The sequence below is a fragment of the Falco rusticolus genome, chromosome 15 (genome assembly GCF_015220075.1).
Source record: "Falco rusticolus isolate bFalRus1 chromosome 15, bFalRus1.pri, whole genome shotgun sequence".
NCBI classification, from domain to species: domain Eukaryota; kingdom Metazoa; phylum Chordata; class Aves; order Falconiformes; family Falconidae; genus Falco; species Falco rusticolus.
This window is the reverse complement of record NC_051201.1, coordinates 16,014,176-16,027,195: the sequence shown is the minus strand read 5'-3', so window position 1 is coordinate 16,027,195 and position 13,020 is coordinate 16,014,176. Positions and strand designations below refer to the sequence as shown.

Sequence of the window (13,020 nt, the reverse complement as noted above, 5' to 3'; positions counted from 1 at the left end):
GAAGCATTCCTCAACATGAGAAATCCCCTAAATGCATAAGCTCTGGGAGGTCTCATTATAAAGATATTTGTCTTTAGGTGGAAACAAGTGGGAATTTCAAGTATCAGCAAGGAATCTTCATCTCCCTTAATGAAAGACAGTTCAACAAGTATCAACAGCTAACTGAGCAGCGAGTCACAGTGTTAAACACACACTTCTGCTAATTGTTTTTCACTAAATGTAGGCAAGCCTCATTAGTTCTCAAATTCTGTAGCCAAGACTGAACTGACATGCTTTTGGGTGCAACACGGCTGTGTACTTCCAGCAAATCCAGATTTCCCAAAACAAAACCAATCCAGTTTCATCTGTTTTAAGGCTGGGAAAGCCACTGTTGCAAACTCATCTGTGTAAGCTAAACAGAGAACCAGGTGATTTCAGATACAATCAGTACGCAAAGCTTTTTAGTGGGGTAAAGGGGAGCTGAAAAACAGCATTTCCTTTCCAGAACAAGCTACCCTTCCATGGAGGACATGTAATATTCAAATAATCTCTACCGTTGTTGTTTTCAAACATTCCACAAACCTGAGATTTGTTCGTGTTGCTGGATGTATTGGCTGTTTGGCTATTTTGTGTTTTCCCACTTGACTGAGAGGATTCCAGTGACACTTCTTGTGACCCCACTCTGTTTGTGGTAGATTGACGACAACTCAATTGTTTAGAGGTTTTGCAAGGTGTTCCATCAGAATCCTTCAGGAAAATGTAAAGTATTAGTGAGTTTTCCTACAAGTGAGTGTTCCCTTAAAAATAAAGCTAGCAGTGGACAAACACTTAAAATGTGATTGTTTTCATTAGATATTAAAACTCCTTCAATCCAGAATTCTGAGTAAAATGGACAGATTTAAAAATGTCTTGATGCATGATTCTGATTTGGGGATTTGCCTTTTATTTTTTAAACAGAATTCCCAAACAGATATTTTTTAAGGCTTTTTTTTTTTTTTTAAAGCATATGGCTTAGGACTACCAGTCCTTTTTCTGAAATACAGTTTTCCCAGAGAAAAAGAGGGCCATGAAACTTTTTATCTACTGTATTCACTTTCTATATGTGCTGTGTCAAAAACACACTGGAACTTACACGTGTAGAAATTGCATAAGAGCCAATACCTCATGCAAGTTAGGATTCTGAATGAAATAACTAACTAGGATTCCAAGCTTTCAAAATGTGTTCTGTAGCAATACAAATCAGAAAAAAAAACCCAAATAAATGTTAAAAAAATAAAATCAGAAAAACTCCATTACTTACTACATCACTAGAGCTGGACAGCGTAGACGATGATGACGATAAAGGACCTGATGAAGAATTTGAAGAATGTTTACTAAGTGTTTCTGAAGTTTTATTTCTAGGTTTTCCCAGCGCTTCGTTCTCTTCAGCAAGATTATTGTTGCACTTGTCTAGCTGCTGAGTGTCTACTATCAAGGTTACTCCATTACCTATTAAAAACAAAACAAAAACATCACTACACATTAACTACTAAAATAGGTTGTGCTTTTTTTAAATTTATTTATTTATATACCCACTCAGGTATTGCACATCTATTATGTCCAGCAGGACACATACAGACATTTGCACACTTACATACTTTTAATACATGCAGACACTTGTGTGTACGTATGGCATGCAGCAAGCCAACACCTCACCGAGGGCGCGGTGGTTTCCCAACAAGATCCATTAACGCACACTAAGAAAACCACCAAGCACTACCCACAGTTCAAGATGGAAATTAGAAAGCAGACATGGAAGAAGGCAGCAAGTTCAGATGTGCTGCTTCATAAAATTATTTCATGACATACTTCAACAGCACACAAATACATAGGTTTAAATTCTGTTCCTACATGCCTAATTCTCAGAAACTCCCATTTTTCTTCTACTGGAGCTGCCAGGGTCATAAGAACTCCCAGCAAGTCTCGTTGCTTTGTAGGATATGCTACACTGAAAATACAAGATACGGAACTCTCGTATCTCACTAACTTGTACCTTAATTTAAAAAAAAAACAAACTGGAACTTAAATCTAAACTAAATCTACAATATGACTACTGTAACTGTCATCATTATCTTCCTGATAAAGGATTATTTTTTTAACTAAGGTTTTATCTCACATAAGACACCTAGGAGTTACCTCTGACATATAATATACATTTGTCGGCCACTAGCTGTATTTGTACATAGAGCTTAGTACAGAGATCACAACAGGTAGCCAAGTATTACTCTGGAGCTTGTGGGACTGCAGTGCAGTTGTCTGCCATCGCCAGGGGGTACAGCAGTGCCACAAGGCTGGCAAAACACGAATGGCCCAGAAGCACACTGAGTTTACAAGGGCAGTGAGGGAAATCACTAACAAAAGCTTTAAAAACAAATAAACAAAATCCCAACATAGCCTGAAGACTGGGTAGCTGTGTCACTTTCTCTGATCAATCCCTAACAAGAGAAGACCTCTAGTTGGCCACATTCTAAAACTGAAGAGTATTAAAATTAATTTGAATTTGAAAACTTCCAGACAGCAGATCACCTACATCAAAAGAGGGTGGCCACTGGCTGGTGGAGTCAGAAGATGGGCAATGAAAATAAAGACAATTTTAAAGGGCATTTTCAGCAAGTTCTCTGGATAGATTTTTTTGTTTCCCTTTGTTAGTAACAAGAATTATGATTGGCATTTCAGGATTTTTCTGTGTAAAAGACTTATTCCACTTATATGGTCAATCCTGGATTAAATATTGCTTCTGCACACATAGACTACATTAAACTTCAAAATGAAAAACAAAAGAACAGAGGGTAAGGATTTAGATTTAAACTAGCAAGAATTTTCCCGCTATCAGCCAGGCTCAGTCAGAACCTACCATTACACGAAGACTCTGTCCGACTCTGCATTCCCCACTGCTTTGATATCCAGTCTCTGTACGTGGCCACTTCTTGTGTTACTCTAATTATTCTACCTAATATACTGTAAAGCAGGAAAAAACCAAAAACATCACCATGATTAACTCCAAGACACGCAAAATATCAGCAATTAATGTCTGAGATTTAGACTCATAACATTTACCTTTCCGTTTCGTTGTTAGGATAATATTTAGCTATTGGGGAAACTGCATGGCTCAAAACAACATAGGCATAATCAAAAGCCTGTTTCACTTGCATGGCACCATAGGAACTCCTCCCAACATCATTACCTTAAAATAAGAATATAATTAAATAAATAAGTAAGATTGAAACCGTGGGTATCTCCATTCAGACAGGAGACAGTAGTTTTTAAAAATTGCTCTTACGTCCCAACTCGCTGCAGTTACCTCTTGTAGAATAGGATTAGTGATGCATAAATATTTGAAAGAGCTTAAAAGACCTATAAATATTTACATGCACAGAAATTCAAAATAGCAATTCTCTGGGTAAAAGTCCAATAAAGAGGAAACAAAAATAGTAATAATCCTGTACCGCATGTATTACACGTAATAATACTGTCCCGATGACATACTTCTAGATCAGAAATACGTTAACTCTTTTCTACGAACCGCACTTGACCCATCATTTCAGAAGCCACCCAATTCAACAAACTTAATGTGTAGGAAACGGTACGCAATGAAATCACTGTGTGTTTGTGTGACTTTACAGCACCCAACAGGACACAGCGCGCAGGGGTGTACACACGTGATAAAGTGCAACTGTGACACAGGCAAGCACAAGCTTGAGAGGAAGCATGTGTACATACAGCGCGTCCAGCCCACACTCAGGCCCACGCCGCTGCAGCTCCGTCGCTGTTACCACCGTGCACGTGACAGCTGTTTGGCGTGCCTTCTCGCACCCTGCCTCCCGACTGCAGTACAGGCGTGCTCTCGAGTGGCACGGAAACTTTTGGTAGAAGCACGTCTTAAAAGAAAATTATTGTGTTCCACATGCATCGTGTGTTCACAGACGTGAACGAGGTGCTTCCGTTGGGGTTTTGATGGTCATTCTATGCTATGCTTTGATTTAACTCCCCTAGATTAAGCATTTGCGCAACTTTTTTCTGTCAATATGTTATATTTTGGGTTATAAGGATACCTGGCTGTAACGGATCTTCGATATACAGCATTGATGGTCTGTAGCCATCCAGCATGCTTTTTTGCACTTCATCCTTGGCAACGTAAGAGCCACCATCCTTTATTCGGATTCCGGTCTTCAGATAATTGAAGTGACGTCCATATAATTCAAAAAACTCTATTAAAAGAACACCATAGTTGGCATTTGGCATACAGGCATCTTCCCTGGGATGCAGCTATTAAGAGAGAAAAAAAAAAAATTCTTCAGACTTCAAGTGCCTCTAAGTGCCTTTTCTTTTTCACAGCAAACACGTTTGAACACAATCATGAATAAAACATAATATAAGAAGCAAACATATCTAAATATAGTAATTTCCCTTGAAAAAGCAGTTTTCTTTAAAGAAAGATGCTATCAAAACTTCCGATAAGCTAATTACCTCTTAAAAATAAGGCTGTCAAGTACTGCAGTTTTTGTATGCGAACTTTCAGTTCAGTAAGTGAACTTCCAGCACTAATGGCAGGGTTCTTGTAAAAAAGCGAAGATATTTACACTTCACAAACCTGGGTTTGCAATACAAAATACAGGCTTCTCATGTGCACAGCCGTATAAATGATCGCCTCTACTGCTAAGTACTCAGCCTGAGAGAGGATGCACAAAACCAGTTCATAACTGTAACAGATGCAAAACCTGACTTCTGTTTTTGCAGGAGCAAATGGAAATGCTATTAGTCAATCTAAGAAAAAATTGGGGTTGGGAGATATTTTGGTTTCTTTAGAAAAAAGTACACCTGTTGCCTTTACTTTTTTTGTGTTCAGTAGGCAACTGCATTAGCGGCCAGCAAACACGGAGCTCCAGTTCAAGGCTCAGGTTTAAGAATAACTACAGTCTGGAACAGACATACACATACACGCACACGGTTACACAGTAACATTTAGTACAAGAAAAAAACCCTAGGTTGATAAAGCCAGAACTCGGCTCCTTTGTATTTCTACAGTATTTTTCTCCCCCAGGCAGAACAAAGCAGATTTAGCTGCTGCATTTTCTCCTCTTAGATTTAACAGAAAGTTGTAAAACATATTTATTTGATCTCAGCTTAAAAACCCAGACAAACAAGCAAAATTCCATTGCATTCATTAAAGCATACAGGGTGTACGACTGGGAAAACAACTGCTATACAGGACAGCTGCATCTAACACTAACCTATGTAGCTCGTTCCAAGTAACTTGCACAACAGTCAAGTGATTTTACCATGAACGACACACATGCCTGGTATTGATACACCAACGGATATTCCGAACATCTCTTAATACCAAAAGAACCAGTATGGGAGAAAGAACAGAAGACAGGTGGGATGTGTTGATTTTTAAATGAAAAGAGGGTGCAAAACCACAAACAGGATAGCCTAAATGACGAAATTTAAGGACTGGTTAAATTCCTTCTTAATGTAACGTCCTTTTGCACCAATGGCATCCATAGATTTCATTAAGCTTACCTGAAGGAAACTGACAGCCATTAAAAAAAGACTGTAAGAACCGATTCCACCTGTAAATACTTCATTAAGGTCCCTCTGCAACAGGAACTGTTTCAATACTAAAACTAGATAGGGTAATACGGGATATTTCTGAAAGAGAAAAACAGAGGTGTCAGGATACTGCGATGCATACACACAACATGCTAATAAAGCATATTGAAGCTGTCTGTTACATTAAGTCTCAAAGCGAAGTATAAATCTAACTTCTTTTTAGTAACAGGGGAGAAGCCAAGGGCTCTGCCTGGAATCAATACTGTTATTTTACCTCTTCACCTCTGCTGGCAGCTATTAACAATAGAAAAAAAGTTATTACCTCATAAAATCAGAACGATTTCGCTTGAATATGAAAATACACTTGCTTTTCTCATATGAGTGAAAAGGAGAGCGAAGGAGATACCCACATCTGTAACAAAACCTTCCTGCTACAACCAGTGATATCCCAAAGAGGACTGAGACTCCTGTCCTGCAAGGGCTTCCGATGCCCAGAGTTCCAAACAGTCCTCCAAAATCGCTACACCCAGGTAACATTTTTCAAAGGAGCTAAATCCTTACCTTTGGGTAACTGCTCCTGCAATAGCTTTGTCCGCATGGGTTCCCTTAGAGGCGTGCATACGCTGCACGTGCGGAGGACACGGACCTTGTGGACAGCAGTGGAGGCTGGGGCTACGCCTGCACTCTGTACACCCCCTCACAGGGGAGGGGGCAAGCGAGGCTCAATAAAATCACTGCTTTTATCAACACAGAGCTAAAACGTTCCTTAGTGTCAGAGATGTGGATCATGGCATCTGCGATCGCAAAAGATTGAAAAGAAAGAATTTCTCCAAGAACAACTCTGCACAAGTCTAAGGATGAGCAGCGGGAGCCCTACTGAACTGTACATCCCATGATCACTTTTTTGAACTACTAAGAACTTACAGTCACAAGCTGAAGTGTGGAGTATCAGTATATACCAAAATTCAAAGACAGGGTTTTTGTCAGGAAACAGCAAACCCTTAATTAAGGATTCAGCTGCCTCAGACTTCCTACGTGAATTAGATTAAGAGGAACAAGCATTTCCAAGGGTAATACTGAACACGACGCCTCAACTCGGTATTCAAAGTTACGTGGGACAAAATAAGACCCAAGAGAATTCCCTGCAAGTGTTTTATAGAGAGGTCCTCGAGAACACCGATGAAGTCAGCTTGGCAAGTGCACATCAAGTTTTCTCCAGGTCCAACAAGCGACCCTCGGCAGCAGCGCAGCCACGACCTGCTGGCGTCAGGGCCCAGTGCCACCTCTCCCCGCCACACCGGGCTCGGCTGCCCGCGCCCCAGGCCGGCTCTGGCGCAGTGTGGCGGCACAGCAGGGCTCGGGCTGCTGCCAACACAGCTGCGTGGGAAAGCGCCGCGTGGGAAGCCTCGCCGGGAGCCCCTCCGCTTCACTCGGGAGCTGCTGTTCACCTCAGCTGTTCCCCTCCGTCTGCCTGAGCCAGGCTGCTGCGCGCCGACGCCGACCCTGACCGCTGACTGGGCGGCGTCAGCCTGGCCCTCCTCACTGCGGCCTTGCCCGCCGGCCGGCCAGCAGGCTGGCCCTGTCACCACCACGCCTGTCATCACACAACCTGGGGCACCACGGGGCTGCGTCCCCGCAGGCAGCGCCCCTGCCCGTGCCTGCCGCGCGGCCCCCACTCGTGCCATGCCCTGACCCAAGGCCAAAGCTCCTTCTCCAAAGGGCTCCAAACAACCCGGGCAGCAGGAACACGCCAACACTCCGTAAGCACACGAAAACGCTTCCCAGTCGTCAAGGGAAGGCTACCCCCCCCCCCCAAAATTAAGCAGCACACAGGCAATTTTGGGCAAGTATGCAGGGCCTTATGGACCCACCTAGAAATAAACGTATACGCAGAGCGTAAGAGAAATACAGCTCCTGTGTTGCGGCAGAAAACCAAACACAGCCTGCCTGTCTACCACAAGGCATCACAACAATGTAAATGTTGTAAATTGGGGAAAAAAGAGGATGTAAAAACGGCAGTTAGCACCCAAATTCCAGGTAGGCATCTTACAACAGAGAATCTGGGCGGTTTTGTTCCCCAACGAGGAGCTACACAGCACAAAACTGTCGGTCTTGATTTAGCGGCAAACGGCCGGCCAACAAGAACGACTGTGCTCGTCGGATAGAGGCTGAGAGAGGAGAGGTCTCTGCACCCACCCCACCGCTTACCTCGGACGCGGGCACAAGGGGCCTCACAGCACAAGGTGCAAGCAGGAGGGCTATGTAAGCACACCGGTGAGACTAGGTGGACAAGAACTCAGACTATCCTACTGAAATTAAGGACAGAGATTTTTCTCCTGTGTCCTTCTATAGGTTAAAGAAATAAGAGACTGCAGAAACAAACTGAGCTACTGTCATACTTGCTGCTAAATGTACATAAAGGAACAGAAGATTAACAAGTTGAAGGCCATACATTCAACTCATTAGCAATTGAAAATTCCCCAAAATCTAGAAGACTTCTTGCAACTCAATGACGTTATTAAAGCAGATGTACGTCATTTCTAACCCTTAATGACTGAAAGTGAAGCGCTTACCTTATTCAGATTTATGGAGTTTTCTGAAGGAGCTTTACCTGTCTAGCTAGTGAAATACTTTGATTCTCCTGCTGTCCATTAGTTTGGTTAAAAAAACAAAGCACTTGGTAGTAGAACAGTAATACCTAAGCACTTAAGACTGAGCTGCACTTCGTCTCCCTACAGAGAACATGAAATTCCAAGAAAAACTTTTAACTGCTTTTATGAGACATTTACTACGAGTGTTCAGTGCCCTGAACAGGGGCAGGGAAGGGAAAATAGTGTAGTAATACTTCAGAACTTTACATACAAAAGCAAATCAATCCTAACAAAATGATCTCACATATTAAACAAAAATAACTGTGATGTATCTATGATACAGGTATTAGTGAATCCCTGAACAGCAACTTACTAAATTTAACTTATTCTACTTCATTGAATATTGTTTCAGCGTGCAAATGCTAATCTAGAAAAAGACAGTTCCTACTTTCTCAGAACATGTGGTTACTACTAATCTTAAGTTCAAGAAACTTGGTCGTTGTACCACTGTAACTCCTCCATAGTTTCTTTGTACGTTTTACTGCCTTCATGCCTTTTTAGGGCAATATACCTAAAACCCAAGAACATCACACAGTAGTACCAGAAAATAAAAAATAACAGAGTGAAAGTCTATTCTAGGAAGGATGCAATCAAAGTAAAACAGAAAATCAAATTAAGTCATCGAATATTCAGCTCTGTAGCTCTACTATAGTGTTGCCTAACCTTGATGAAATCTTTGATGAGCTGGGCTGCTTTAACCCCATTCTGTACATTAAAGCTTATATCAACTTTTACTTCAGTGAAGGAATCTGTCAGTTTGATAATAGGTACCTGCAAAAGAAAGACAGATTCAGTCAATACAGATTTCCAAGACACATTTGGTTTCATTGATACTTAAATGTTTTATGAATGTGTAAAAGAAGGTAGCCAGAGAAAACAGGACTCCCATCTATTTACTCTCTCCTTGCCAATCTGTTTACATAAACTTTGCTTTTCTAACTCATAAATGCTATTTTCAATTTACTAATGTGTTTAACAGAACTTAACACTTCATCTTCAAAGCGATTCATTTTAAATTGTTTTCAGTCAGTTCCTGGTGCAGAAGCATAGTTCCAATGGGAAAAACAAACACCAGAGGGAGACAAAAGCTTAAGAAATAAAGATAAATGGTATTAGATGCTCTTAAAGAAAAGACACACTCCTGTCATTGTGGGCCATTGGTTCCTCACCAAAATTATCTTCAAACAAGCAACACAAGATATTGAGAGCATTCTGACATATCTCCACCTGAGTGATTTCCAAGTTACCTCTCTCTGCTAATAACAGCCATCAATTAGGCACCTGTCTAAACCCCAACACTTTACATACTCTTACAATTAGCACATGGTAGGAAGTTATAATGGAACTAATCCTACCCTGTGCGAGACATACCATTACATATTTATACAAGGCTGTACTTACTACTTCTATAGGAAAATATACTACATCTGCTGGCGTGCAGTAAGAAAAAATTAAGTAATTTACTTAGGTACAAACTCAGCTCAGAAATTCACAAGTCTAATCACATTAACTGCAACAACTGCTGGTATAATCTCACTTAAAAGCAAGTGGATGTTGTGGAATATGGAAAACCTGATGATTTTCTCCAACAGAAGAAATGCTTCTGTTGCAGCACTATTATTTTGTCAGTAAAAAAACCCGTACTAAATAAAAATTATTGATTCTATTTCAAATTTATATATAAAATAGCTCCTGCTTAAGAAAATTCATCCTTTTAACCAAGATCTTTAGAAATTTAGCTTAGAATAAGGAAATACCCTCTTCCCCCAAACTTACTGTTGCTTTATCTAAAACCTTTACTGAGTTTTCATCTGCTACATTGTGCTTTCTAAGAGCTTCTTCCAGGGTCCAAAGAGGTAACGTCTCCCATTTTCCAAACACAACTAAATCAATATCACTGAAATGGAAAGAAAATAATACTCATTCAAATTAAAAGGCCAATACAGTTAAAAGAAAAAAACCCTGACATCCACACATAATTAGAATAACGCTGACAGAATGTGGCTTAACCAACTACTTGATTCTTAATTTTCTGAGGAAAGGGATGGGGATGAACTCTTACACTTGTGGAAACACAGAACACTTCAGGTTACCGAAGGGAGGGGACAGATAAACACACAAATCCACGTACGTCATCACAGCACCTGTGGGCACATGGTACGCAGCTGGCCTGTAGGGCCAAGAACAGGGAGCAGGGAAGGAGAGAGGAAAATGTGGCAACTTTGACTTCAGGAAGCAACAAGCTCTTAAATAAGATCAAACCAGCTAATTAACTCTAGTCATTAACTCAGCTCCTTGAAGAAGTGTCTCCACCCCACCACACTGCCTCCCTACGCACATACACATTTCATCTGTCTACACAGGGAGCTGGCACCCTAATTCAATGCCTAAACTCAAATGCAAAAGATGACTGGCATCCGAACCGAAGCCAGTGAAGGTTACCCTGAGATCCCAAGCTTTTTTGTCTTTGCTCCTCAACTTCTTTGATTAACCCTGCTTGGCTGGGAACATGAAGGAGGCGAGCGTATAACCCTACGGTTATACTACCAGGCTGCTTCAGCAATATGGAAAACTGCGTACAGGAAACACGAAAAAGATCAAGAACGCTTCTTCCCTCCCAATACATTCTACAGGTCTGCTGATTCACAAACACCACTGCTTAAACAGTCTCAAAGAAACTGCATCTGCATTAATGAAAAAAGCAGCATTGGCAGCAGGCAAGTTCAGCGGCCGTTCAGCTGCACACCATCTAGCTGACAAGGACAGGCAGCACTCGGCCAGTTTCAGAAAATTATGTTCAAAACTCGCCTGGAGAGTGGGAAATGCTTCTGGACACTTCTCTTCTAAACTAATTAGTGTTAAACCCGTTACTGATGCTGACAGTTAACAACGGGGGACATTTTTATGATGCGCACCAAGAGAGAAAAAAAGCAGCTCTGTTGTCACCTTGAGAATGGACGATGCCTGCAAAACCACACAAGAGATCCAGCAGCTACACAACCACATGCCCAAACCTTCAGTATCAGCTTAAGTAAGAGGATATAAGGCAAATTCTAACAGAGTAACAGAATTAAAAACACACTGTAAGTCTTTCTGAATCCCAGAACCTGAAATCTACAGTGACTACGCAGTTAGTGACAGGTAGGGAAAACCTAGGGCAAAGCGAAGCCCTGATAGAAGGCAACACTGAATTAATTACCAACAGACAAATGCTGGTTATTTTGAAAGTTTGGCAAGTACTGCCACAGGCAGGTTTTCTGTGGGTTTATGTACTGTGTTTATAGTATCTGCATTTGTTCTCCAACAGAAACTCAGCTGAAACAGATACGGAGGAAAGAGTATATGAAACCAAACAAACAACTGCAAAGCATTTTTGTTACATCAATTTCAAAACAATCAAGCAAATATAGTAAAGAACTATTGCCATCAGTCATGTGAATAAGAGTATCTCTCTTGCATTAATTATCAGCATACAATCAAGTTTAAGCAGGCCTATTTGAAATCAATGAAAAAAGGGCAAGAACAAGGCCAAATGTGAAAACAATGTATATTTGTACACCTTCAGACTTTCTGAACAGAAACACAGTATTTCAGCCTACCTGCAACTCCTTACACTAAAGCAGACACTAAAGCATCCACCTGATACTTCCTTTTTGAAAAACGGATTAAATGATGACTTGGGTATCCATCAGTTGCAGCCAGTACTAGGTACTAATTCCTCATGTTCCCAATGTACGGAACTCAATTCAAGTGTTAACCTCAGACTTTAGCTGTTTAAATGCATTTATCACCTGCAGCCATTCAAGCCCTTCATTCTCTTTAATTGTCAAAAACACAGTTTCTACACAGAGGATACCAGTGTCACCGATGAATTACTTTTCTTTATGACAACTAGTAATAAATCTGGAAAAGGCAGATGTTGACTACTGTACAGATTTCACAGAAGCAGACTGAAAGAAAAGCAATTCTGTATGTAATCTTTTCAGTGCCAACAGTATCATTAACAAGGTAACATTACATGTTTCAATTTAATCATTTGTGGAGAAAAAAATTAGCTTTTCTTCTAAGGCAAACCTCTTTCTTTGGTTCAGTCACTTAATGAAGGCAAATCACAAAACAAGCCTTTTTTTGACAACATGGTAGTTCAGACCTTTTACCAATACATGCAAAATACATATATGTATTATAGCTAAGTCTTAATTACTATATTTCCATACACTTTGCAGAGTACTAATAGCTTAACACTTTTTTAACACTCCAAGCATACGCACAAGTAACACAGCTATTGAGAGATCACATAAATCACTACAGGGGTACAGGTTCAACAGGCTCTCTTTTCTCTTGCACTGAATTTACACTGAAAAATTACTAACCTTGTGGGTAAATATAAACCAGTTTTAAAACTTCCAAATATCTGCACCTGAAACACAAGAACACAATACATGAAAACAAATTTTCAGGCTTTGGAAGACGAACAAGTTCCATAAAGTTGCTTGTAAAGGCTGGTTATTGCTACCCTCCATTGGTAGATTTCGGTATTGCTAACAGGCACATTCTGAACAGAAGTATTGGGACTCTTTTCTGTTAACACATTTCAGTTTAGTGGATTTCTGTTGCTTTGTGTACTTTAAAAGAAAAATTAAATCACCATCCATTTTTTTTTTTCTGAATTACAGAGCAAGTGGCACAACTGTGTTTACTTCTGCTTAAACAACATACTAAAAACGTTTCAGATCCCACATATTTAGTTTATTATGCTGGATTTTTACTAGCACTGGAGGTTTAAATAATCAGGTTT

The 13,020-nt window shown here is 40.5% G+C and overlaps 1 protein-coding gene across 2 annotated transcripts in view; it reads right to left on the bottom strand.

The window, feature by feature from the left end:
• TENT4B (terminal nucleotidyltransferase 4B) overlaps positions 1-13,020 on the bottom strand; it is a 42,753-nt gene that overhangs the window by 3,695 nt on the left and 26,038 nt on the right. For both annotated transcript variants that reach the window (XM_037408766.1, XM_037408767.1), the window contains exons 3-11: positions 12,596-12,642; positions 9,999-10,119; positions 8,886-8,993; positions 5,542-5,670; positions 4,071-4,284; positions 3,076-3,202; positions 2,873-2,976; positions 1,280-1,467; positions 562-726 (exon numbers count right to left, since the gene is read on the bottom strand). In XM_037408766.1, the coding sequence (XP_037264663.1) occupies positions 562-726; positions 1,280-1,467; positions 2,873-2,976; positions 3,076-3,202; positions 4,071-4,284; positions 5,542-5,670; positions 8,886-8,993; positions 9,999-10,119; positions 12,596-12,642 (1,203 nt within the window). The remainder of the gene's footprint in view (positions 1-561; positions 727-1,279; positions 1,468-2,872; positions 2,977-3,075; positions 3,203-4,070; positions 4,285-5,541; positions 5,671-8,885; positions 8,994-9,998; positions 10,120-12,595; positions 12,643-13,020) is intronic.